This window comes from Fundulus heteroclitus, chromosome 23, assembly GCF_011125445.2.
Source record: "Fundulus heteroclitus isolate FHET01 chromosome 23, MU-UCD_Fhet_4.1, whole genome shotgun sequence".
NCBI lineage: Eukaryota > Metazoa > Chordata > Actinopteri > Cyprinodontiformes > Fundulidae > Fundulus > Fundulus heteroclitus.
This window is the reverse complement of record NC_046383.1, coordinates 27830596-27855940: the sequence shown is the minus strand read 5'-3', so window position 1 is coordinate 27855940 and position 25345 is coordinate 27830596. Positions and strand designations below refer to the sequence as shown.

Sequence of the window (25345 nt, the reverse complement as noted above, 5' to 3'; positions counted from 1 at the left end):
ATTCAGAGTAAAAGAAAAGTATCTGGGTAAAGGCTCCTCAGGTATCGAGTAACTATTTAATTATAAACAAATTTTAACACAATTATCAAATCAGACAGACATAAATGTAAAGGCATTTGCAAATTCTAAAAAGGAGTAAAAATACAAACCATCATTCCAAATTAATTCTAAGTGATCTTTTTTTTTTTCAAATGGTATTTTTTTCATAACATTAAGCATTTAAGCTAGCTTTTCAGCAATACCCCTTAATGGCTTTCCCACTTTGTGGATGGTGCCTGCGACTGCCTGCTGGACAACTGTCAAGTCAGCAGTTTTTTGCGATGATTGTGTATAACATGAAATCAATGTATTATAATCCTTTTTAATTATCTTGTGTAATATTCAAATATTCTGAGAAATAAAATTTAGGGTTTCCATTACCTCTAAGCTATAATCATCCAAACTAACAGAAGAAATTGCTTGAACTGTATCGCTTTCAGCGCAATAAATCAATGTAAGGGTTTCACCTTATGAGTTGAATTCCCCCCCAAATAAACCTTTTTATGATATTCTAATTTATGTAGATGGCATAAAAAGTAAAAAATTATCCCTAAAGAGATGCAGTTAATATGCACCTCCTCTGGTTTATGGCCCTTGAAAACGAGCAAAGACAAAATCGCTTCCTCTCTCAATTACCAAAAGTGTGTCTTTATTTGTAATAGGGGTATCCTGTATGTCCTAGGGTTTTTATGCTATTGTTCACCCGAGGCTCATTTGGCACATTGAGCAGAACTGATAAAAAAAAAATTCATCACGAAAACAAAAGCCTTTGAGACGAAACAGAGAAAGTTACCGGAACAAACTCTGGCGGGCCCTAATCCAGGGCAAATCCTCCTTTAGGCTTTGCAGAGATCACACAATGGGGGAAGTAATGTCAAATTGTTTGTCCCTGGCAATAATTCACGCTGTTCTTGTTGCGTGCGATCGTGTCATTGTGTCTTGTCTTATCCGTGGAACATCCAGCATCTAATGTGCGTCCTTCTTGGGAAGTTGAGCCTGCCCCTGGCACCAGGACTTTTACTCTTTCCTTCCCTCTGGCGTCTTTGCTTCTAGCTATTCACCTTTCCTTTCATTCAGTCTTATGGATTACTAGGAGCAGTCCACAGGGAGAGCTGTCCAAATATGTTTGTGTTGCCAAAGGAGAGCATCACCTACTCTTGCTCCTGTCTATGGTTCAAGTGTGTCTGTGTGTGTGTGTGTGTGTGTGTGTGTGTGTGTGTGTGTGTGTGTGTGCACAGAAGTGAAGAAATGGTGAAATCACTAGAGGTTCAGCAGGACAGCTTGTATTCATACCCTCTGGGAGCCTTTTTTTTTTTTTTTTTTTTTTTCTTGGGGGCCGCCTAGTCAGCCTGGCTGCTCAGATGTGAGGCAAGCGAGATATCAGCCCTAAGGAAACATCCAAGCTGCGACCCACAGGGAAAACAGACGGACGGGACAAACGCACGGAGGCGATTCCCAGCGAATAACAGTTTTCTTTTCTTTGTCTCCTGGCACAAATGTGAGCCCAAAATGTACCCAGGCGACTGGAAACTCTGCGGGGAGATGCAGCAACCTTAAAGGGCTTGCTCCCCTGAAAAAGTAGTCAAGACCTCATGTTGACTTCCCAGGCAGCTCAGAAGAGAGGAGAGAGGGTTCAAAAACAGAGGAGACAGAGAGAAAGGCAGAAACAGTACATTAGGAATGAATTATGTGGAGAGAGCACTTATCCAACCGTCCTCCTCTGAAGTGTTTGTACTGTAAGCCTCAGATCTTCATTGTATTTATTCTAATGTTTAAATATTCATGGTAAATCTTCTCATATTCAATTACAGTTGCACGACCACAGCATGCAGATAGAGTGCTTTCTCCCTGCTGCCAGGATGAGCTCACTCTACACGTGCGTGTTTGTGTGTGTGTGTGTGTGTGTGTGTGTGTGTGTGTGTGTGTGTGTCTGTGTGTGCACGTGACTGTGTGTGTTTAGCTTGTTCCCCGGAGCAATCAAGCCTTTGTTATATTGGAACCAAGCTCTATAATTGCTTATATTAGTTGCTGATCAACGCAAGACCACAAGACTCACACATACACACACACACACACACGGTCACGCACACAAATATATTCACCCCCACATGATTCCTGACAGTCTTTTTACTAACCACCAAAGCGGGAGACAGAAAGAGATTCATTACATCACAGGCTAACAAAGACACACACAAGACCCAGTAGAGAATACCTACATTTGCCCCGATGTTTGGCTTCATGTTCACGCTTGATTAAGTCAGGTGTCGGTGACATGTCCTGCCGTGTTTCTTGGTTAAACGTGTGTTTCTCTATGTTATAAGGAGTCATTGCATTAAAGGTTGGCTTTTGTCTTTTGTTTTAGCGCTAAACGAGCCAACAATAGACTACGGCTTCCAGAGATTACAGAAGGTCATCCCCAGACACCCTGGAGACCAGGAGAGATTACCCAAGGTACGGTGCCTCTCCACTCCTCTCATGTTTCTGTGCTTTTCTGATTTACCCATTGAAACGATTCCTGAGGAACTTGGCTTGGTATAACTGGAAGAAACGAGATGTATCGAAAACTTCTTCAGTTTCATAGAAACGGTGAAGGGCAGCTTGACCTCATGCACAGCGTGTGTGCCTTAGAGACAGTTGGGCATGCAGGAATGAATTCACGTAGGCATGATGTGGTCCCTTTAAAATATTTTTACCCCTTGAAGTGGCATTGTTGCTTTAAAAAAGGAAGTGCTTGGAAAGAGTTGCATGTTCTTCCACAATTTGAGCTCCCTCACAAAGTAAAAATATGACTGTTAGGTTAATTGGTCTCTATAAATTGTCCTTTGGAGTGATTGTGTCTATGCATGGTTGTTTGTCCTGAGCGTTTAGGGTTTACATCATCTCTCAACCAATTACCATCAGAGATCAGCTCCAGCTGGATGGATGGATGGATGGATGGATGGATGGATGGATGGATGGATGGATGGATGGATGGATGGATGGATGGATGGATGGATGGATGGATGGATGGATGGATGGATGGATGGATGGATGGATGGATGGATGGATGGATGGATGGATCCATCATGAAAAATGGAAAGAGTATGGTACAACAAAGGCTGTTTGTGGAAAAATCCTGCACCACACAAATGTATTAATGGAAAAAGCCAAAGGAAGTCATATGTGCTGTTTGCTCCATTTCTATGCATGAGGCACAGCAGACATGTGGAAGAAGGTACATTGGAGCTAGCATTAAGATCACAATCAAACTGTTTGACCTACATGCAGAAGACAATGCTTGGCAGAAAACTATAACTGTACGTCACCCTGAACACATCCCTGCTGTGGAACATGGTGGTGGCAGCGTCACGCTGTGAAGAGGACTTTCTTCAACAAGGACATACACCATGGTGACAAACGCTGGGGAGGAGAATGTAGATAAATACAGGGCAATCCTGGGGAAAACCTGTAGCTGCAAAAGACTTGCAACTGGACGAGGGTTTGCTTTTCATCTGGATGTCAACCCCAAACTTACACCACGGACTACAATATAATGATTTAGCTGAGGGGTCAACTTTCTGATTGGTGAGTTCCATTCCAAATTCCCTCCTAGGTTATTGTTATCATATTAACCTTAGCAATAACAATACATTTATTTAAGATTGTGTACCAGCAGTTATACATCACAGAATACGACTTAGAACTATACTTATAGACAGATGTTGGCACAGTGCAGATGTTCAAAACAGACTTTTTTTTAATCTATAACAAGACCACCACAATAACAATGGAACAGAACCATAGAACAGTAAATTCTATTTGCTATTAAAAAACTTGATGTGTATGTTAACACAGGGACTCATGCCCCTGCTTTGTTCTGTTGTCTGGGGACCACACTGTGTAACTCTGAGGAGCACACAGGTCTCTGAGTGTCCAGCAGTCAGACGACTAGGGCAGGCCATGAGCACAAACGAAAGTCTGCTATTACAGATATGTAGAGCTTGATATTGTGTAATGTTCATTGAGACAGTAAAACGTGTCTGGGAGGGATGCGGAAATTGTGAATGCAAGCTTCATGATCATGTACACTGCAAAAAGGGAACTAAAATTAAGTAAAATTTTCTTTAAATAATGTATTTGCCCTTAATTTGAGCAGGTAAATAAGATTATCTGCCAATGGAATGAGTATTTTGACCCCTAAAATAAGATAAGTAGATATACTGCACTACAAATGAGATGATGGAGATGAGTTGTTCCTGTTTAAAGTGCAAACATCTTATTCCATTGGCAGATCATTTAAAGTTGCCTGCTCAAATCAAGGACAAATATACTAATTTAAAGAAAAATGTACTTATTTTTAGTTCCCTTTTTGCAGTGTACAGCTTTAGACTCATGTTGCTTTCGAAATTCTGCAAACGTTGTCCCCCACTTTGGTTCAGTCAGCTGCATTTCCATGTCATCTGTATCCTACCACAGTTAAAGAGAAACAAATCCAGCTGGTCATTAAAGCTTCCTCGTTTGTTCAGAAAAGAAAATATTGCTCCATACACCTGAAAAGTTCCAAAGGTTGCCCTTGTGAATTCTGTCTTGAATCTTCGGATGTATCCGTCTACGTCCGTGGTGTTGATGCTGCTCTGAGGGGGCAGCTCCCTGAGGCATTTGAAGTGCCGCAACGTGGAGGTTTCATCATCGCTTGAAAAAAATGCCAACTTTTGAACAACAGCTTCCCATGTGTTGCACTTGTCTAAAACAGTTTGTCCTTTTTCGTCCTTTTCTTTTTTATTCACTTCTATGCGATAAGACTGGCGAGTCCTTCTAACCAGTAGGCAAAATCATTCAAGTAAAACCAAGTAGGTGAGGTGTTGCTTCAGATGTTGTCATCTAAACTGGATTCTGTACAGGTAGCGTTATAATATCCATATTAATAAACTTTCTAAGATTAATGCACTGCCTGGCATCAGTGAACCACTTGTGTGCCACCTGTGGCACAAGTGCCCAGGGAAGGCGCCCTGGTTTAGCTCAAAATGTATTCATGTCTTAGAATCGTCCAGCCAAAGTCCAGACCTAAATTCAAACAGGGGCACGTCTTGAAAATTGAGGTTCACAGACAGCCTCCATCAAATCGGACTGCGTTTCAAAAGTGAGCGAAAATGTCTCTAGATGTGCAGAGCTGGTAAAGACATACCCCCAAAAGACCTACAGCTGTAACCGCAGAGAAAGGTGGTTCTACAAAGCATTAACAAAGGAGGGCATGTGCCATATGTTTATATAAAAAAATAATTATAGAATAATTGTCCTTCCATTTCACAACCATGCACCAGCTTATTGTATTTTCATATAATAAACTTGTAACATGACATCAAATGTGATAGGTTCAACTGCTTTGAATACTTTTGCAAGGCACCGCATGTGGACATTTGCTGTTGAAGCAGATAATTCACAGGAACAACAAATAAAAGCCGATCCATTTATTTTTCAAGTGTAAGGTCATTTAGACTGGCAAAGAGGGGTGGAGGTGGGGAGGGGGGGAGAAAAAAAGGAATAGATGGAGGAAAGGAGGCTGAGGCAGAAGCAGGTTAGGTGATCCATCATAGCTGTCCAGTCCTACCTCCTGCTGGGTCAGTGGATCGAAGTCAACCCCGGGTGGACTTTATTACTTTCAGCACACATCCACAAACGCAGCGCACTGAAAGAGAAGCACACGCGGACGCGCGCGCCGGGTAGAGGGAAGTGGCCACGAGGTAGAGATGAAGGGCTCAGGTAGATGCAGGAGGAAAGACAAAGAACATGCGTGTCCTCGCCGAGTGTCTGGTGGACGCCAGACTTGACTTGAGTTCTGGTCTTTAGCCAATCAACCCCCTGTATCTCTCTAAATGTCTTTGTATCTATCCGTCCATCTCTTTTTCCTCTCCTGCTCATTCCCCCCTCGCTTGGTGGTGTCTCTTTCTTTTCTAAATGAACAGCGGTAGCTGGCAGGCCAGCTTGTTCATTTCAGAGCTATTGATTTGTGCCTTTATTGAGGTAATAACACTTTGTTGACCACACTTCTCCCAATTGTTGGCCTCAATCATGGGAGTCTGGCAGGAGAGGGGCACACGCTGGCAACTTCTGGATCTACATACAGTCACTTTGCCTTACAAAAGTATGCATGGCCCTTAAAAATTCTCACATTTCTTGTAGTAAAGGAATAAACTGTAACTATTTATCCCTTATTCCATACAAAATAGCTCAAACTCAATTTCATAGGAGAGACGGTGTCAGTGAAGATCAGCTTTCTCTATTGAATTTAGGTCTGGATTACAAATGAGCCGTTTAATCCACATGCTTTGATCTAAAACTGTTCCATTGTTTATATCAATTATTGACAAGATTTGAGATGTTCAAATCTGCAGATGTTGTTTTTATAATCTTAACCCAGCTGCAAACGTCTCAACGTCTTTGTCCCTACCCTGTCTTCTGTCTTCCCTGATGTCCGTGATGCTGTTTGTTCTCTAATGGTTTCTAACAAACCTCCGAGGCTTTCACAGAACGGCTTACGAATTTACAAATGAGGCGACTTCTTTGAAGAAATCAGGTTTTATTTAGGAGTAACAGAGTAAAAAAGGCTGATTACCAGGAAGCAACGCATTTCAGATATTTGCTTTCACTTAACCAAATGAGGATGATGCGTTGTCTGTGGTATTTTTTGCCGCCCACTTCATTGGTATGACTCATTTCATATCAGATACGAGTAATTTTTTAGATTGCTAGGTGTCTTTATAACTCTTTGCTTACATGTTAAAGAGGGAGAAAGCAGGTAGACAGTGGTGATGGCCCAGTGTTGGGCTGAAAGCAGCCTCCCCACCCTATAGCTAAGAGGAAGACAGGCAGCGTGACTAGAGAGCTGGACTGCATGGAGTTCAGCAGGAGCTGCGGTGTAGCTGGGCGTCTGGGTGTCGTTAATGAGTGACCGGCCTTCCAGACGGGGCCAGGCTCTGCTCTGGATCAGGTTCCCCTTCCTGTTGACGTCTCTGTGGGCCTGACTTTACGGGAAGAGACCCTTGCGCCCAGGAAATGGTCTCCCCTTACAGCAGCGGAGCTAACCACATTTATCTGTTTATCAGAACGACTCTGGAGCTGGGCCTAATCACGTTTAGCCACTGGACAGATCCCTTGGCTAACGAGAGGCTGATGGGCACAGACGGGCCGCAGGACCATGGGAGAGTGATTAATAGGAGAGGGAGACGAAAGAAAGTAGTTTGGAGACACAGGTGGGGAAGGGAGAGGGCTGATGCGCAGACGTTAAGCGACTGAGCTTTCACGTGTCCTCCCGGAACACCGTTAACACTCCAGCTGCAGATCTGGTTGTGTCCTAATGCCTCACACTTCCCTCATTTCCCCTCTCCTCCTCCTCTGCCTCGTCCCTCTCTTTCCCCTCCTCCTGTCCATCTACCTATCTAGCGATCCCTGGGAGGCATGTGGCTTTGAGGAAAAGCAGAGAGAAAGGAGAAGCGAGGAGCGACGCATACATACTAAAGAACCACTTACCTTCCCAGGGCCTCTACATCTCTCAATCACCTGAAGCAGGCCCCTCTCTTGTCTCCCCCCTCATCCCTCTCCGCATCCCCCAAGATAGTGCTAGTAATGGGAGGTTAACACAGAGGCAGCGCTCCCATTATTGAGTGAATTTAGCACCTCGGACAGCGCTCTACAATCTTTATTGCTTTGCTGACCCTCTCGTCATGTCTCGGGCGTGCTCGACAGCTTCCACATGTGTGCGGCTACGTGTGTGCGGGTGTGTGTGTGTGTGTGTGTGTGTGTGTGTGTGTGTGTCTGGAGGGAGGGGAGGGGGGTGTTCATATGAGGTCTGATTGAAAGGCGGTGTGTCACGGAACAGAGAGCACACATGCTCCGGGGCTTGTTCACAGCGAGGGATACACTCAGGAGAGTATAACGCACAGCGTGTGTGTGGAAGAGAAAGAGGGAGAGAAAGAAACGAGAAGAAGGAGGGTGGGGGGGGGCTGTAATTTTCTGGTTGTCGCACCTCCAGCATATATCCTGGCCCCGGCACATTAACTTTTAAAAAGGGTTTTGTAGGGCTGTAGGTGTCTCCATCGCATGCACACACATATATAACGGCTGCCTGGAGTCACATACTCAGAGGGGAGAGGAATAGAGACGGAGACAGGTGGGGGAGGAGGACGGGGTGGGGGGGGGGGGGGGGGGGGCGGTTTGGTTGCGGTAACACTGCGTTAGGATAAATGTTTGATGTGGGAAATTCCGCTCGGCGGTTTTCACCTGAGCAATGATGTTCTACATTTATCACACAAAGTGGATGTGGGGCCATTCACTCGGATCATTACCGGGGTTAATACGGGCCAGGAGACGAGAGTGTTCCCTCTGACTGGGGGTGGTTGTGTAGCCGTCAACCTGATGATATGTTGTGTTAAATGAAATTGATGCGTGATCATGCGCACCGGAGTCATGATCCATCAGTGACAAAAAAGGAGGGGAGTAGATGTAGAAGATGGTTGACTGATACAGAGATATAGGCTCATGTTTTATTCACTGATAACAGTATCTTCCCCCTGCTCTCCCAAACTGCCCCGACTGGTAACAAAGTGCTGGGATAGGCCCATTTCTCTTCCTCGCCCTGCCTCTGTCTGCCTGTTTCCCCCCTCTTCGCCACTCTCTGTTCTGCATTCACAGCATAATGTAAGAAGTGAGACGTAATAAAAGTGACTGAACTCTTTGAGCCGTCAAGCTCCTGATCAATCCTCTCTCTCTCTCTCTCTCTCTCTCTCTCTCTCTCTCTCTCTCTCTCTCTCTCTCTCTCTCTCTCTCCCACTCTCTCTCTCTCTCTGTATGATTGCAGGAGGTGATTTTAAAGAGAGCAGCCGACCTGGTGGAGGCCTTGTACGGGATGCCTCACAACAATCAGGTGAAACAACCACACCTACACAAAAACACCAGGCTGCATGGTAGACATCAGCCGATATGAGATTTTCATGGTATAGCTGTATTAACACGTACACTTTAAAACAAAAGCGTATAAGACGACCCAAGTACTTTCATTATGAAGAATAGCGGTGCTCCATTAGTTTCCTTGCCACGGCTGCTCATCTTCTTCTTTTTTTTTTTTACAAATGTAAATATTTCCTAATGATATTACAAGACACTGTTTGTATTGTAAGCAGGAAGAATTTTGGTGGCATTTTTTTTTTTTCCAGTGGAGTGATGGTGTGCAGCCGCAGGTGGAGGATAGGCAGCTGGGATGCTAGGATGCTTACAAAACAGAAAAAGGGTGATGGACAGTCATGTTGTGGACTCTAAGCAGAGGCAGACTCGCCACACTTTAGCGCATTGGTGTCCAAAGTGCTGCCCGGGGGCCATTTGTGGCCCCTGGACTGATTTTGTGTGGCCGCCAAATGCAATTCCAGAGTGATTAAGCTCACTGTCACGTGGTAGATGCAGATGGAGGCCTTTTATTTTTACCTGGGGCAAAATTATTACACACAGGTTAAAATTTTCTTACAATTGAACATGTTAGGTGCAACACCAAGTATTTGTCTTTTAGGAATCAAACTTTTTACATTCTCTTTAATTTCGTAGTAAATAGGACCTCATTTATCCAATGATGTTTACTCAGATGAAGACTTCGGTCCACCAAAATCTGCTTTTGATTCATTTATTAAAACTGGCTAAATGAAGGAAGAGTTTTCACAGAAAGAAAGACCAAAATCCTGCTCCTTTTGCTGAGAATAGACTTTTTTTTCAGTCAGGCCCAAAAGATTTTAAGAAGGCAAAAGTGCAAAGGGCCTATTTGAGTTTTGGATCTGCTATGATTTACTCATCCCTTTCCAACAGAAAATCTGACTAATTGTTTTATTGCTTTCTCATATTTCATGGAAAATGTAAAAACAAATTGACAAAATTATTTTTTTTGGTCATTTTATTTGATGTTATAATATTTTGGGCCCTCGGGAACATTTGGCCCACGTGAGGAAAAGTTTGGACACCCCATGTCCCTAGTAACCCTAGTAACCCCAACATATTGCCCTGTTAAATACCAAGCTACAGTCAGTTTTTTATACAGCAAGAAGACATAATATTCTTCGCAGCAGGCGCTTTAATGAGTGCGTCATATTTTTATTTAGGTCAGAAAGTCAAAATGAAAGTAACAATGAACAGAGGTTATAGACGACAGTTTTAGAACTAATAATCAGAATGATAGACCATTTTACCAGCCACCGGTATTGTTGTTGCCTTGTGTTTTCTAGTGAAGCTGTGTTGGATTTTCAATGAAAGCCATTATGACATGTTATATTTTTGTTAAATATTTTGGGTTAAGACGTTAATACAGTGAAATTTCTTACTTTTAAACAAGGTTAATGTACTGTCAGAGTGTTATTCTGGCCCATGCTTGCTCTCCGCAGGCCCTGCAGCTCCCTGCTGCGCTCATGCTAGATGTGGTATGCATGGGAATATGTAAGCTCTTATATCACAGAATAGGACAAGGGATGTAGAAGTTAAGTAAAAAACTAACTTTAGATGGTGGAGACAGTAGTATAGAGGAAGATGTAGAAGAGGAGGAAAGATAGGAAGGACAAAACAGGGCGGAAAATGCACAAGATCTGATGGGGTTCTTTTCTGGGATTCTCAAACTATACCTGCTCCTGGAGTGTCTTATGGATCTTAACCCTGCATAGATGAGAGAAAGATTTATTAGCTTTACATTCACAGGGAGGCATTCTTTTGATGCCATAAAACGTGCAATACAGGTATAGTGAAAAAAATAATACTCCATCTTTTGAATTTATTATATAATAGGGCCGGACGATAAATCAATGTCTATATATATATATATCAATCGATAGACATATAGCAATGATAGGAAAAAAAAGGTCAGTAAAAAGTTCAATAGAATACAAGTTTTCCTTCCTTATGCATTCTAGCCATGTAAGTTAAATATTACAGTCACTACATCGTCTCAACCAATCACAAACGCAGACCCAGGAACCAAGCTCCGCCCCCTTCCAAGGGTTCAGAGAGCACGCTTTTTTTCTTTTCTTTTTTTACTTGCAGTTTTACTGAAAAGTTGGTGAATAAATCAATGAATGAATAAATCAATCAATATGATTTCTATTTTATTAATATACTTTTTTTCTATATCGTCCAGCCCTCTTGTATAATGCCCTGCCAAGCATTTAAAAACGTACAGTTTTAAGTCTTCTAAAATTTTCCATCATGTTGTTTTCATGGTTAAAGCTCTTTTTTGTGAGATACCGGAACAGAGGACAGAGTGGGCACAGTTTTCCCTTGTGGTTTGAAGCCTGGGGTCATGCAGTGCTACCCTCCCCACCTGCAGCGCCGCACTGCCTGTCAGCTGGCTGAAAGATGATTACTACACCTTTCTGTTGTTTTTTAAGAAAGATTAATTTGCCTTGTTGGAAATGTTTCTGGCTATTGTGTTAAATCGTTAAATCGTGGGAAATCGTAGTGGTTTCACTTGGTTGTAATGCTGTGAGAATCCTGCGCCTTATCAGGACATTGTAAAAATGATCTGATCCTTACGAGGTTTTAAAAGCTTTCTGATTTAATCATTAGGGCACAGAGCTGCACAGTAGATTCCACGCTGTCCTTTATTAAATAATAGGGATGAGCCAGCATAAAGATAAAATGGAAACATGTGAAAAAACTAGGTAAGCTGTTGCATCTGCAATAAAGAAAAAGGAGCCAAAAATAGTAATCAAATTATTTCAGCAACAAATGATCACCTAAAGGGTTTGTGTAGTTTTCCCATGTGAAACACGCAGTGTCAAGGTAAGAAAAGGCCACTGATGACTTTAGAGAAAGAAGTGTTGCTGTTCATGAATCTGGGAAGCTTTTTCAGGACATTACCAAATAGCTCGTAGACTATCATTTTAGAGCGAGAAGGATTATTTACAAGTGGAAAGCATTTAGAGCCGTTGCCAGTTTTCACAGCAAATTCACCCTAAGGTCAGACCGTGAGATACTCAGAGAAACTGCCAAAATCCAATAGTGTCATCCCAAACCATAAAGGCTTTAAATGTGAAAGTTAATGACAGTAAAATTACAATAAATCTGAACAAATAAGTCTGAGTAGAAGCTATTTACTCAAGAAAGAACCTGGCTGTATGAACTTGCAAGGCAAAGTTGAATCTTAATGAACAGGATTCTGGAAGAATATCCTTTGGTCAAATCAGACTAAAGCGGAGCTCTTTGGCCGAAACGCACAAATCGATGCGCAACATTTCAGCACAAAACATCCCGTACTAACCTTTAAGCTTGGTGATGAAGGGGTGATGATTTGGCCTGTTTTTCTTCTTCTTTTTCTTTTCTTTTTTTTTTTGCATTAACATGATTTCTTGCAGCTTTTAATCATGAACTTATCTGTATTTCAAAGTATTCTAAAGCCAAATGTGAGGATGGTCAAAAGTGATCATGGGAGAAATGTTTTAACGATGAAGAGTAGGTAGAAACGCCTCCACAACGATGAGAGACGTTGATAAAATCTGTAGGAAGTGTGTAAAGATTCATCACAAACAGGGCTCTTATTTTGGATGAATCGTTCTCGATACATGATGTCTGTCTTGGTTCATGGAGGTGAGATGAAAAACATACCAGCACCTGGTAAAAAAAATAAAAAAATAAAAAATTTGCTGAGATGAATTACGGCCTGAGATGTAAAACCCTATCATTGAAAGCAGGTGTGCCTTTCTAACGATGACCGTATTGTAGCTTAACTAACCTCTCAGTAACCAGAGCTGCTTTCTCGACTTTCTGTTTGCCAGGAGATGATTTTAAAACGAGCGGCGGACATCGCAGAGGCCCTCTACACGACGGTGCCGCGGGGCCACAACCAGCTCGCCGGTCTGGGCAGCGGCTCCGTCCACGCTGGCATGATGGCCGTTAATTCCTTCTCCGGGTCGGAGGTGGGGCAGACGGCCAATCAGGGTGAGCAAGTGGTTAAAGTCCGACACGGAGGGTAAAAGTGACAGGGGCCTAATATATTTTTCTCCTCTTTTTGAGACGGATAGTAAAAAATGAGTAGTGCAATGGAAATTTTATTTTTCATGTGGGAAATATAGAGCGGTTTGATTTAGGAGCACGGGGCGTTGTAGAAAACCCTTAAAATGCAGGACAGGAAGGAGAGGAGGGATAACGGTGGCAGCAGGAACTGGGGGCGGTGGGGGTGGGTTCTTGAAAGAAGGGAAAAAATGGCAGTGAAAGAGTGAAGAATGGAGTAAAAGAGAGTCATGGATGGAGTACGATGGAGAAAAATGAGTGGGTCCTCAGGGTGTGTATATCAGACTGGGGTCGGCCCTTGTCTGACAGAGAGAGATGTGGGTGCAGTCAGCGGTGATTCATCACATGTACCAGGGGAACGAGAGGAGAGCGGATGGACCTGCCTCTGGAATGTGTCTCAATAATTCCAATGAGCTTCCCCTGCCCTTCATCTTCATCTGGAAACATCTGCAGGTAGGAGAAAAACAAGGGGAGGTCAGCTGCTTATCTCGCAGGCTGTAGCTTATTGCACAGGAGGTGAGAATGGGGAGAATGGATGCTAATTATGGCAGAGTAGTGTGGCAAAAAGGGGGGGAAAAAATGGCTACAGCAATAAAATGCGTTCACTTCCAGCTGTTTTTTCCTCCGGCGTCAGCACGTTGAAACCGAGAAGTCAATTTATCGTCTTCCTTACCATGTCGTCCGCCTTGTACCCACTTCTCTAGTGAAAAAGGTCTCCATCCTATCACAAATACAGGCTTCATTCTTTGTGAATTACAGTATGGCCGCGAAAGCACTTTGGTGTTAATTGCCTTGTCAATGCATCTAAAACTGGAGAAGAGCCAGCAGGGTTAAAGGCCTCTTGTTTCAGTTGTCGGATCTCTAATATCCCTCTTTTTCCGCTCTGTTCATTGCTTTCTCGCTTTGCCATATGTTGTGTAAGAGTTTTTGTAGTTTTTTTTGTTGTTTTTTTTGTTTTTTAAAGATATCCTGTTAACTCTTAATGATGCATCTCTCAGACTTAGAAGGAACAGAGGACTTGGCAACATGCATGAAATCTTTTCTTCGCCCGTCTGCTTTATCCATCTAACACCGATCTTCCTCTTTCCTGTTCTCTCCCTGTCCATAGGTTTCAGTAGAAGTACAAGCAGTGTGTCCCCTCATGGTTACGTCCCCAGCTCCACTCCTCAGCAGAGCAGCTACAGCTCTGTCTCCACTAGCATGAACGGCTACGCTAACTCTGGCATGGCAACCCTGGGCACCTCACCCAATTTCCTCAATGGATCTGCCGGCAACTCGCCCTATGCTAGTGAGTAAACACGCATCGTTTCTTTAACGTAGCGATGGGGGTCGACTCAGGGCACTGTAATGGACTGCATGGGATTTTACTCTGAAAGGAGCGGAGTGGCGCATTCTGCAAGAGGTCCCGGGTTCAAATCTCAGGCAAGCCCCTAAAATTGTTGAGGCAGAAATTTCAGCAGCTAGTTTTAAAAGAAGGAACAAGGAAGAAGAATCCAGAATGATCAGGATTAGACTGGCAGCTTGTGGTGGCAGGTTCAAATCCTGGATGAACTCCCAGATTTGCTCCAACAAAAACGTTGTTAATACGACAGAAAAAAAAACTGTTTGGTTTAGAGAATATAATACACAAATACAAAGGAAAGAAACAAGATTCCAAAGTGGTCAGGCTTCTGCTGCCAGCTAGAGGTCCAAGGTTCAAATCCCAACACAATTCCCTAAATTGTTGTGGCAGAACGACTAGAAATGAGATTGGAAAGCCATGCTTATGTTTTATTTCCAAATTTTAAAAAAAAGAAGAGAGAAAAAGAAGAATAACGAAGAGTAGTCATGTTTGTGCTGCTAGCTGGAGGCCTCAGGTTTGAATCCCAATTAAACCCCCAAATTTGATGGGCCAGAAACGTTCTGTCATGCAACAGAAATCAAACTTGTTTGATTTTGGGTTTTCAATATAAAAAGCAGGGAATAGAGAAAATCCTAAGGAGGGGGTTATGTTCGTGTGCAGCTGATAACATGCCCATCTGTTCCCTTTTAATTCTCATTCATTTCCCCTTTTTTTTAATTATTAAATACTCAAAATAGACCAAGATGGTTATTTATTCTCATCACTGAGGGTTCTGACACATCGGGCATTTCCAACATAACAGAATCGGTGCACTGAGAAACAGAAGTGAGACTCAAAATCAACTCTGACGTATTACAGTTCAGCTGACTGTGTTTCTTTAGGCGCTTTAAGTCAAACGCAAAACCCTGCTTTATTGGCCAAGGGAGCATATCACCCGGCACCCCCTTCGAAATACACACACATATCCTGTCACTTCTTGTGCACACACTTTCACCACCTACATTAAAGACCCTTGATTAAATCAATAAACTAATTGCTAGAGAAGCAATTCCATTTCAGCTCTTTGATTCCTGAGTGTTAACAAGTATTTTAACAGGCTCATCGGCCCCACACAGACACTTTCAATCAATGGCCCCTCGGCCCGCCTTTGTAGGTCCAATTTTCATTAATTGATTAGTTAGGCCCCTTCATAAATGGATTATGACTTTATTGCAAAGGATTTGTCAGGAAGAGCCATAAAAGCTAAGTGTTGGATAATAACAACAATAAAAGCAGACGCAGATATCAGAGGGCAGGTGAAATACGGCTCGGTTGATTGTAAAATCACTGAGGGGGGGTGGGGGGGGGATGCTCTTAGCGTATTAGCAGAGAAAAGACAAACGTGGCAGAAATGGATGGATGGGATGATCACAGGTAAACGCATGATTCTAGTTGACCAGTGATAAATGTGGTGTAGGTTTGCTTCCTGTGACTACGGTAGCCGCTGTAAATCCAGCTGACATCTGCTGCGTATGAAAGACTTCACAACAGCTTTTGAAGCTTTGTTCAGTGCTTCTGCGTATGAAATCGTCCCACTATTAAATCTGCATGATTATGTGGCCCCCCGACATATTTAAGTTCCTCACGGCTCCTGTTCTACCAATAAAGGTACAATTTCCTACAATTATTATAGACTTTTATGACCGACTTATTGTAGTCAGTGCTCCAGTCTGATTAATTCTGATCCATTGATTTATGCCGGCAGCTAATGTATTACTGCTCATTTTGACCAACTCACAGCCCGTATTCTTTATAGCTAATGAGACGGCCCCTGATCAGTAGAAAAGTAGTTTGTTTCCTCTGCCAACCAGTGGAAACTAGACACAGTGTTATGACATGTATGAAAAGCTGTAGTTGTATTTGGTTCTTCTGTTACTTTATGACCTACAGGGCTTTGCAAAAGTATTCACTCAATTTGACATTTTCCATGTCTTGTTCCCTCACAACCTGGAATTGAGACGGGTCGTTTGAGAGCATGCACATTTTCAAGTTTTCTATTTTTTTACATTTTATATATATATATATATATAGATAGATAGATAGATAGATAGATATATATATATATATATATATATATAGATAGATAGATAGATAGATAGATAGATAGATAGATAGATAGATAGATAGATAGATAGATATTCTCATTTGACTTTACTAAATTGGTTTATGTGAGTCCATTGCATAAGATAAGATTGGTTCAATTACAGGTTAAAATGTAACAGATTAGCTAAAAGAAAAGTCGGGGGGGGGGGTTCCTTTGCAAGGCACTGAATGACTAATGCCACTTTACAGGAATGACAATAAAATGACAGCTCATTAGTTTCATTTTTATATCTTCCAGTCATTAATGTTTTCTTGTGAGCCATGAAATGTTTACCATTGCTGACGATTTCAGGACTTCTTATATACATATATTATATATATCTTATATGTAAGCATAACCAGCTTACGCCCTTTGTCGCAAGTAATCAACCCTTCAAGCGACTCCTTTTCAAGAGGGAAGTGGGCCACAAATCTAGTGACGTTTTCTGATATGAAATGAAATATTCTTACCAGATCCTAGACTTAACGCACCACTCCCTCCTAGCTGCAGTCGGAGAAGTAAAACTAAAAACTACGCCCCTCCAAAACTAAACTACAAATGAATCACACATACACGAAGCCTCAGCTACCAGATCAGTCAGGAAAAAAGACCCTTAAAACTCATCAAAGTGTATTTCGTTGGTGACCTTTGCCAGTGCCAAACCCCACATAAAAGAGCAGAGTTTGAATTGTGATATTTGAAAAAACAAGAATCCACAGATGAAGCTTTAGTTATAGGTTTACATATTTAGGCTGTCTTATGGACCTTTTTAATGTCATTTATTCATCTAAAGCGTTCACTACAATTACATTCTGATGTCTAATTGTGAGAATGGTTGATGATGTCTTTAAGTGACACCTAGCGTCATCTACGATTTCCAGTTGTTTTGTTTTTTTCTTAACAGCAAAGTTAGCGAGAGGCTTCACAGTAGACTGTAAAAAATGGAATAGAAAATAGCTAATAAACGTATTCACAAATTTCTTTTAAAGTGTGGCTATACTTGCAAATATACCCACTTCCGTATTGCTATTAATACTGATACAAATTCAAAGATAGCCATCAAATGTGGATGTTGAAACAAATCTAGATGGGTCAGCTGTGTTCCCCTTATGCAAACCCTAGGATCGAATTAAAACTTTAAACTTCCAACCAGAAACCTGGCAGTGAGAGACACTATAAATCAGCCTTTACCTGGCATCTTTGACTTTGTTTGGCACCATGACTAAAGTGCAAGAAAAGATACCAAGAACTAGACAAAGTATTGGTCTATGTGCTATGTGGGGCTTGTTTGTTGTATTTCCTGAAAACCAACTCTTTGTTTCGGATGGAAATCTCACTGAGTCTTAGGGCTAAAGATGAAATACAAGTAGGTTGCTCCAAAGAAAATTACAGAGAAGTCAAGGAGATGCCAATCCTTGAGCACAGGATGAATAAATAAAACAGACTGATTAGAAGAAGGGGGAAGAAGTTTTAGGCTGTTTTCTTGAAAGTTCACCACAAACATTACAGAAAATACTTGTTCTTAATTACGCATTGCCTTTTTAAGCAAGTAATTGCACAATAACATAAAAAGCTGGTAAAACAGTTTGAGTCAGTTGACCTGAGTTCAAAACATTATCCCTCCTGCCATCATCCATTGACCAGTCCCTTTCTGTTCATCCCGTTTGCCTGTCCTCTGCCCTCGGCCTTCTCTCTAACCCCCCTTTTCTGTCTTCAACTCTCCTTTCCTGTCCGCTCTTCCCCCAACCGCTCCCTCTCTAATCCCACATGAACACCCCTCCCTGCCCGTTTCTCCTCTCTCAGTCGTCCCGTCCAGCCCGACCATGGCGTCGTCAACCAGCCTGGCGTCCAACTGCAGCAGCTCCTCCGGCATCTTCTCTTTCTCCCCGGCTAACATGGTCTCTGCCGCCGTCAAGCAGAAGAGCGCCTTTGCCCCCGTCGTCCGGCCCCAGAACTCGCCTCCCCCCACGTGCACCAGTGCTAACGCTAACAGCCTGCAAGGTAAACGGATGTAGATGCAGCCGATTGTTACTGCTCGCCTATCGGTAAAAGCGGAGCTGCTGTTTCAGCTGCGTCAGTATGGTTCACTTTTATTGTCCTGTCATAATAACAGTTTCTCACTTACCCTTCTTCCTTTAATCTAACCGTCCTTTTTACTCCTCATCCGTTGTTTTCCTTACTTTATCTTTCTTGCAACACTAATCTGCTATTCCTCCCTACTTTAGATCAATCTTTCGTGGACTCTAGCAAGTACTCATCAGCCAGCTCTCTGCAGGGCCTGGCCTTCTCTTGAAGTATGTCATCCTTCTAATTCGTTTCTTCCTCTCTCCATATTATTTTTTTTGTACTCTAAACGCTTGAAGTTCTGGTCACAAGTTTACATTTTCTCACCGTGCGAAGGATGACTTAAACTCGTCGCAGTCGTTGCACACTGTTGTCACCGTTTGGCCGTTTCCCCTCTGGACAGAGGAAGTAAAATGGAGCAAAGACAAAATAATAATAATAAATGGAGTAAAAATAAGTCATAGATTGAACAACAATAAAATAACTAAGGGAATAAAATAGTTTAAAGAGACATGCATATTGACCGTAAGAAGAAAACGGCAAAAAAAACATCATCTTCAAATAAAACAATATATGCCAACTGTTTGCCCTGATTAAGTATTTACTTTAGTGATTAGTCCTTTTTTCAGCAGACATAAACATTGTTGTGCCATCTGCCAGTAGTACCACGGCGCTATCAGAAAAGCAAGATGGCGACAATTGACGTAGCTACTGTAAGAGCTGGTAGACCGTCTTACAATGCCTCGCAGTACAGGGTTAGGATTAGGGTTACCTGACCTCTTTCTTTCCGCACCTCCACTGGGCATTGCCGATTCGCTCGGCTCCATTGCTTCTCCTCGTTTACTCTTCGCGTTCATGCGCAACGCCATGCTGCCGGTCGCGTGGTCTTATTATGGTAAATACACACAAAAGTTCTTCGCCTAATGACAAAATAGAGCAACACCTAAGTGTAAAACACAGAAATACAATGTAACAAGCCAACAAGGCACAATAATTTAATCAGAAAACCGTTGAATGCGACCAGAGTGAGCTACTAACTTAGAAATTCGTAAAGTCATAGTAGTTGACTCGGCCCCTTTAAGAGTCGTAGAACTGTCTGCATCTAAGTGGTATGGACGGTTGTGAATGGGGCTGGACGATATAGAAAAAAAGCATATTGATAAAATAGAAATCATATTGATCGATATTGATAATTATCAACAAATTCAAAACATATATTTTAAGTGCAGCCCTGACCATTTTATGCTGTTGCTTAGCAACCTATTTTAGATACAGAACACAAAAACACTGGATTCAAACTCAATACTTTATTCAACCGACTTTTTTGCCAAAACTGCAAGTTTTTAAAAACAAAAAAAAGAAGCATACTCTCTAAACCTTAGAAGGGGGCGGAGCTTGGTTCCTGGGTCTGCGTTTGTGATTGGTTGGGAGGATGTAATGACTGTAATATTAACCTACATTGCTAGAATGCAAAAGGAAGGAAAAATGTTATTCTATTGAAATTTTTATTAATTCTTTTTTTTCTATCATCAATATATATTGTTATTGAATTCTCGTCCAGCCCTAGTTGTAGGTGAGAAAGTGGACTGTAGAGAAAGTTATAAACAGTAACAAATGATGGTGAAATAGGCAAATGTGCATTAATAGGTAATGAATCAATGTAGCAGGGATATCAGTTTTAAAAGTAAAAAGAAGTAACAATGGATCAAAATGACTTTATACATGTATGGGGACATCCTGTAGGTACACGTGGTAGTGAGAAGAGATTTATGCCGATGAGCGTGTAAGTTTCTGACCAGAACGCTATGAAGTGGTCCATTTGCACCGTCCTCCCCAAGCTTTCTTTTTTTTTTTTCTTCCTTTTTTTTTAAAATTTTTAGTCACCCTTGATTTGTCAGTGTGACTGTGTGCCACACCATATGTGTTGCATTTCCTGTTTTGGCTTCCTGCTTCCTGCCTGTGCCCCCGGTGGCTGTCTCTAAAGGGAGGGAAGGGGGGGTGGTCAGGTTGTTATGCCGCTGCGGGTCACTCTGTTCTCCCATTTGCACTGAATGCAGCACACTGTCTCTGCGTCTGGGCAGGATGTTGTATAGTGTTGAGATCCTGAACGAGAGAGAGAGAGAGAGGGAGAGATGATGGATGGGAATCTTTATCAGAGCCCCAAGCTAAGCACTTCCTCGCTTCCTCTGGCGGCGTTGATGAGCGCTGACCACAGTGACCTGAGACCCAATGGCCACTGTGCACTGATCACACACACACACACACACACACACACACACACACACACACACACACACACACACACACAATTCGGTTAATCCCAAACCGGAGACTCTTAGGGAATAAGCGGGGAATTAGTGGATTGAAGGGAGAGCGGGGGAATCAATATGGAGCCAATATGTTATATGAAAAATTCCTCCTTGCGATGGCTTCTGTATAAAAAATGAGAGAGGGAGAAAAGGGTGCAGGGGAGGAAACGTTGGAGGAATGTGTCAGAAGGCACAGCATGCTATAGAGGGGTGAAAACGTGACTCAGCTTGGCAAGTTCAAAGTTTGGCTTTTCATTTTCTTTTCTTTCTTTTTTTTTTTTAAGTACCGAGCCTAATTTCAGCGTCTCTGTCATCACACGTCACCGTCCTGTTTGAGTTACTCCCCATAACACAGGCTTGTCTTACACTCTGCAACGCCTGACAGCCAGCTGTGGCAGCTCATGCATGAAGCCGCTCACAGCGGCCCGTGAATAGCTGAACAATGTTGTCGACGTACGCTGAGTTAGCGGCCGCTGCGGAGAAGGGAATGTTTTCCTTCTCCTGCCTCGGAATGAAGAGATAATGAGGCAAAAGTCGTCTTTGCTCGCCAGATGCCCGAGTGCATTTCTCTTATGTGACTGTTTTGATGACAGATGAAACCCAGCAATCATGTGACTGACCTCTCTCTCCCCCCCCCCCCTCTTTCTCCCCTTACCCCACTTTTCTCCCTTCTTTCTCTATTTCTCCCTCTCTTCCACCCCGAGCAGCAATCCCTGGGATGATTGTTCCACCCATGTAGAGGATGTGGGAAGCTGGAGATTTTTTTTTTTTTTTTTTGGAGGGGGGGGGGGTGTTGAGAGGAAAAAGACACAGCAGTGGAGTCTCTGTTATTCTCCAGAGCTTAAGCGAAGGAAGCGCAGATAAGATGCGGGACTGTAAAACTCAGGCCTTTCCAACGGGATTTCATCGGAATGGGGATATGAAAGAAGATAAAGGGGACATATTGAGCCTTTGTGATGTTTATTTTTTTTTTTCCTCTCCCTTTTTTGGTTGAATTAGTGTAGCATCTCTGACACCATGCTGGACGGAGTGTAAAGAGACTGATCGCTTGCCCACAGTGTGACACTGACCTCATGAAAAGAGCATTTATTTATCTTGATGTTTATGGCCGGAAGCTGGTGGGTCCGATTACGGAACGCTTCCACGCCGTCCTGCGGCCGTCCGCCGTCCACGAAGTTCTCTCTTTGATTTAGGCGGCTCTCTTGAAACCACCTCGCCACCGGTCTGCGTAGTAAAACACAAAGAAATCAGAGAAGAGAACAAAGTCCACCCTCAATTTTTTTGCTGCTAATTATATCCCAAATCTAAAGAGTTGTCCTTTAAAAAGATCCCAGCCTGCCTTTTGTGTTTTTGTTTTTCTCCATTTCTCATTTGGTTTGTTTGTATGAATTTTTTTTTTTGATAAAACTGTGAGGATTGAGCTGTTTGCAATATGCTTTTTCTCTGCTTTCATGTGAAGAAAAAAGGTGAATATTTTGCCTTTTTTTATTTTTATTTTTATTTTTTGGTTGGAGATGTTAGCGAAGACTTGAAAAGCCAGAGGAATGTGCGCGTCCAGCCAGCACTGTCAATGAAGGAGCCTAGCAATTATCAAATTTATCAAAAAAAAAAAAAAAAAAAGCGTGATATATGTGATATATTTTTGTATATATTAAATAAAAAAGTTGATTTGTGTTGTTTGTTTTTAATCTGGCATCTCATTTCCTTTTTGCGATAGCTATAGTTCGGGATGTAAGCATTAAACGTCTCATGGCAGCTTCTCAGTACAGACGGTTTTTCTGTGTTGTCAATATCTCATCTGCAAAAACCTGACAAAACGTGGATTTGGATTCGGAAAAAAAAAAAAAGAAGGGGGGAAGTCCTGTAAAATATTCTATAAATAATGTATTTATCCTGTGTATGTACATTGACTTTCACCATCGTTTAGTTGTGTTGTGTATGTTTAATACAAGAAACTGAACATATTTCAGTGTTTTTGCTTTGTTACTGTCGTCTCTCACTATTTAAATGTGACGGTTTTAATTGATTTTGTAATTTTAAACGTTGACTGTTTTTGCATCGATATACCTTCTTTTCTTTTTTTTTTCATTCAAAACATGCCATTGTCTATTTTTGTATTATTTGTAAGTTAATAAAAGAATTCTGTTCTTTTTTTTTTTTTTTTTTTCCTTATAAAAATGTTTATTGTACGGCAAAAAAGTAGCATCTTTACAGAGTATTTGGTTGAGGTAGATTTTTTAAGAATATAAACACACATTAATATATACTGTAAATCTATATCTTTTTGTTTGAACCTTTGAGGCTTTTAGATGGATACTGTTCTTGATCTGATAATATGCATGGGTTCTTCTCTTGAGTGACTGCTTTTTGCGTGTGTGTGTGTGTGTGTGTGTGTGTGTGTGTGTGTGTGTGTGTGTGTGTGTGTGTGTGTGTGTGCGTGTGTGTGCGTGTGTGTGGACACCAAGAGACCTAAGGAAACGCTCGGTTTATTCTTTTGTTGTGTTCCTTTTTTCCCTCCCTTTGTTCTTTTCTTTTATGTTATTTATGCCTGCTTACATCTACTATCTATATACTCTTTCATTTTTTTTTCTGCCACTGTAATCTTTACCAGCAGTCTAGATGCCTTAACAATGCAAACCCTTTTTTTTTTCTTCGTTCAATCACGTGTACAGTTTTCTACCCTTCACCACAATTGTGTGTTGCCACAGAGGAATTCACGAGAACTTTGGGGACAAAGCACAAAGCCGCTCCGTTCGGTGCTGAAGCCAGACTAGAATACAAAGAGCCATAATTCACCCATCTCACATGCCCCGATGTACTATAACGCCGTGGCAATGGCATGCTTTGCCAAAGGCAGTCCAGAGCAGACTGACTCCGTTATGCTTGCTGCACATTACGGTTAAAAGAAATTGGTGTTTTTTTTTTTTTTTCGGGTGTTTTTAACAGATTGTGCAGCTTTTTTCTCAATTGGTAATTTATTACAGCAGCATGACGGTGACATTTTTCTCCAGTTTCACAACACAAGGTAGTATTTTTTTTTTTTTTTTTTCTTTCGAATTTCTGACTTGTCACAGCACAATTTTACTATCCGGCCTACAGTAGCTGGCACAGAGCTCGACCTCATCGGTGACTAAACAGGACGGCGGTACGTGAGGCTGCACGGGACGCACCCCCTCGGCCCCCCCGTCAGCCATTTTCGTAGTCTTCTCTTTGTCTCTGCCGTGTGTCTTCAAGCTGTTGCTGGACAGAGGCGAATGGGTGGGTGTGGGGGGGGGGGGGGGGGGTTGCTCTCTCTTTGCTTTTCCTTTCAAGGGGCCTGGTTTTGTTAAAATGGCTAGAAAGGATCGTTTTAGCGGCGGCGCCTGCTGACTGACAAGTGTTTTCCAGGCACTTATTTTCCTCTGCCGCCCGCCCGGGCGACCCGGGATGCAGGGGTGGAGGGTGGGGTGGGGGGGGGGTGGGGCAACTTGGTGGGTGGTGTGGGTCGGTCTGTTTCAGATAATCTACAGAGGTCTGTTGTCATACAATGGCATCTTTGTAAGCAAAGTTCCATCCTGAACATGAATATCAGTAGCCTGATGGGTGACAAAGTTTTTGTATTTAGGTAACAAACAACAAGAACAAAAAAAAAAAAAAAAAAAAAAAAAAGATGCAAACCAAATAGCTGGTGTCTATTTTTTCCTCTGTTTGTCTTTGACTGCAAATACACTGAACAGCTCTATAATATAAGGGAATTAAAAAAAAAACCTCTACTGTATAGATTGTTATTGTTTTTGATGAAAATTGAGCTGTAAGATAACTTTTGGACTCTCACAATGTTAATTAAAGTTACCTCTTGTCTGTGACCCTGTCGGGTGTCTTTATTTCTCATTTGTCGCATGCGATCAGCTAACAGACATGTTCCTCTGACCAACCTAATGACCAGGACTTGTTTCAAATCATTCAAACTCGGGTTACGTCCAGTTGGACCTCGATAAAACAAAGAAAGTCAATCTTTCTGCTACTTCGTCATTCATAGTTTTAAACATGTAGTTTGCATTTCAGGGCAGGAGACCGTGGCAGGCCTGTATGTGGAAATGTTTTGTAGTTATTGAAACACAAAACACAAAAAAAAATTAAAAGAAAAGAGAAGCGTATGCTTAAACTTGCTGTTTGCCAGTGTTGGAATTGTCACGTCATCATATTAAAATAGCTGCATGGCACAGTAGATGCTTAAGATCTACCAAATCATCTCACCTGACATAGACTGATAAGTTATGTTGTAAAATACTGTATTTCAGAATATTTAGAAACAAGAAAGGTGCATGGAAGTGGTTTGTGAAGAGAATCAGGGTGGACTGTACCGTTTACGATTTGACTGCACATGATGATTACCAAGCAGGCACAGGAGTCCAGCAAAGGTCCAGCAACACCAGCACAACCGACACAATCATTCCAGTCAGCACATTACAGCAATTTCTA

At 42.1% G+C, this 25345-nt stretch overlaps 1 protein-coding gene and 1 long non-coding RNA gene across 4 annotated transcripts in view; one reads left to right on the top strand and one right to left on the bottom strand.

Annotated features, from left to right (window-relative positions):
* ebf1a (EBF transcription factor 1a) overlaps window positions 1–24729 on the top strand; it is an 85271-nt gene extending 60542 nt beyond the window's left edge. Inside the window, exons 11-17 of one of the 3 annotated variants that reach the window (XM_036126899.1) lie at window positions 2402–2490; window positions 8873–8938; window positions 12813–12975; window positions 14156–14335; window positions 18315–18512; window positions 18737–18805; window positions 21592–24729. In XM_036126899.1, the coding sequence (XP_035982792.1) occupies window positions 2402–2490; window positions 8873–8938; window positions 12813–12975; window positions 14156–14335; window positions 18315–18512; window positions 18737–18804 (764 nt within the window). In that variant the 3' untranslated portion in view covers window position 18805; window positions 21592–24729. The other 2 variants (XM_036126900.1, XM_036126901.1) reach the window with 2 other exon arrangements.
* Window positions 9066–12682, bottom strand: LOC118557279. The gene is made up of 3 exons (XR_004927760.1): window positions 12299–12682; window positions 10668–10698; window positions 9066–10460 (listed from the first exon to the last, which is right to left on the bottom strand). It is a non-coding gene; the product is annotated as an uncharacterized LOC118557279 (long non-coding RNA).
* Window positions 24730–25345: the final 616 nt, after the last annotated feature.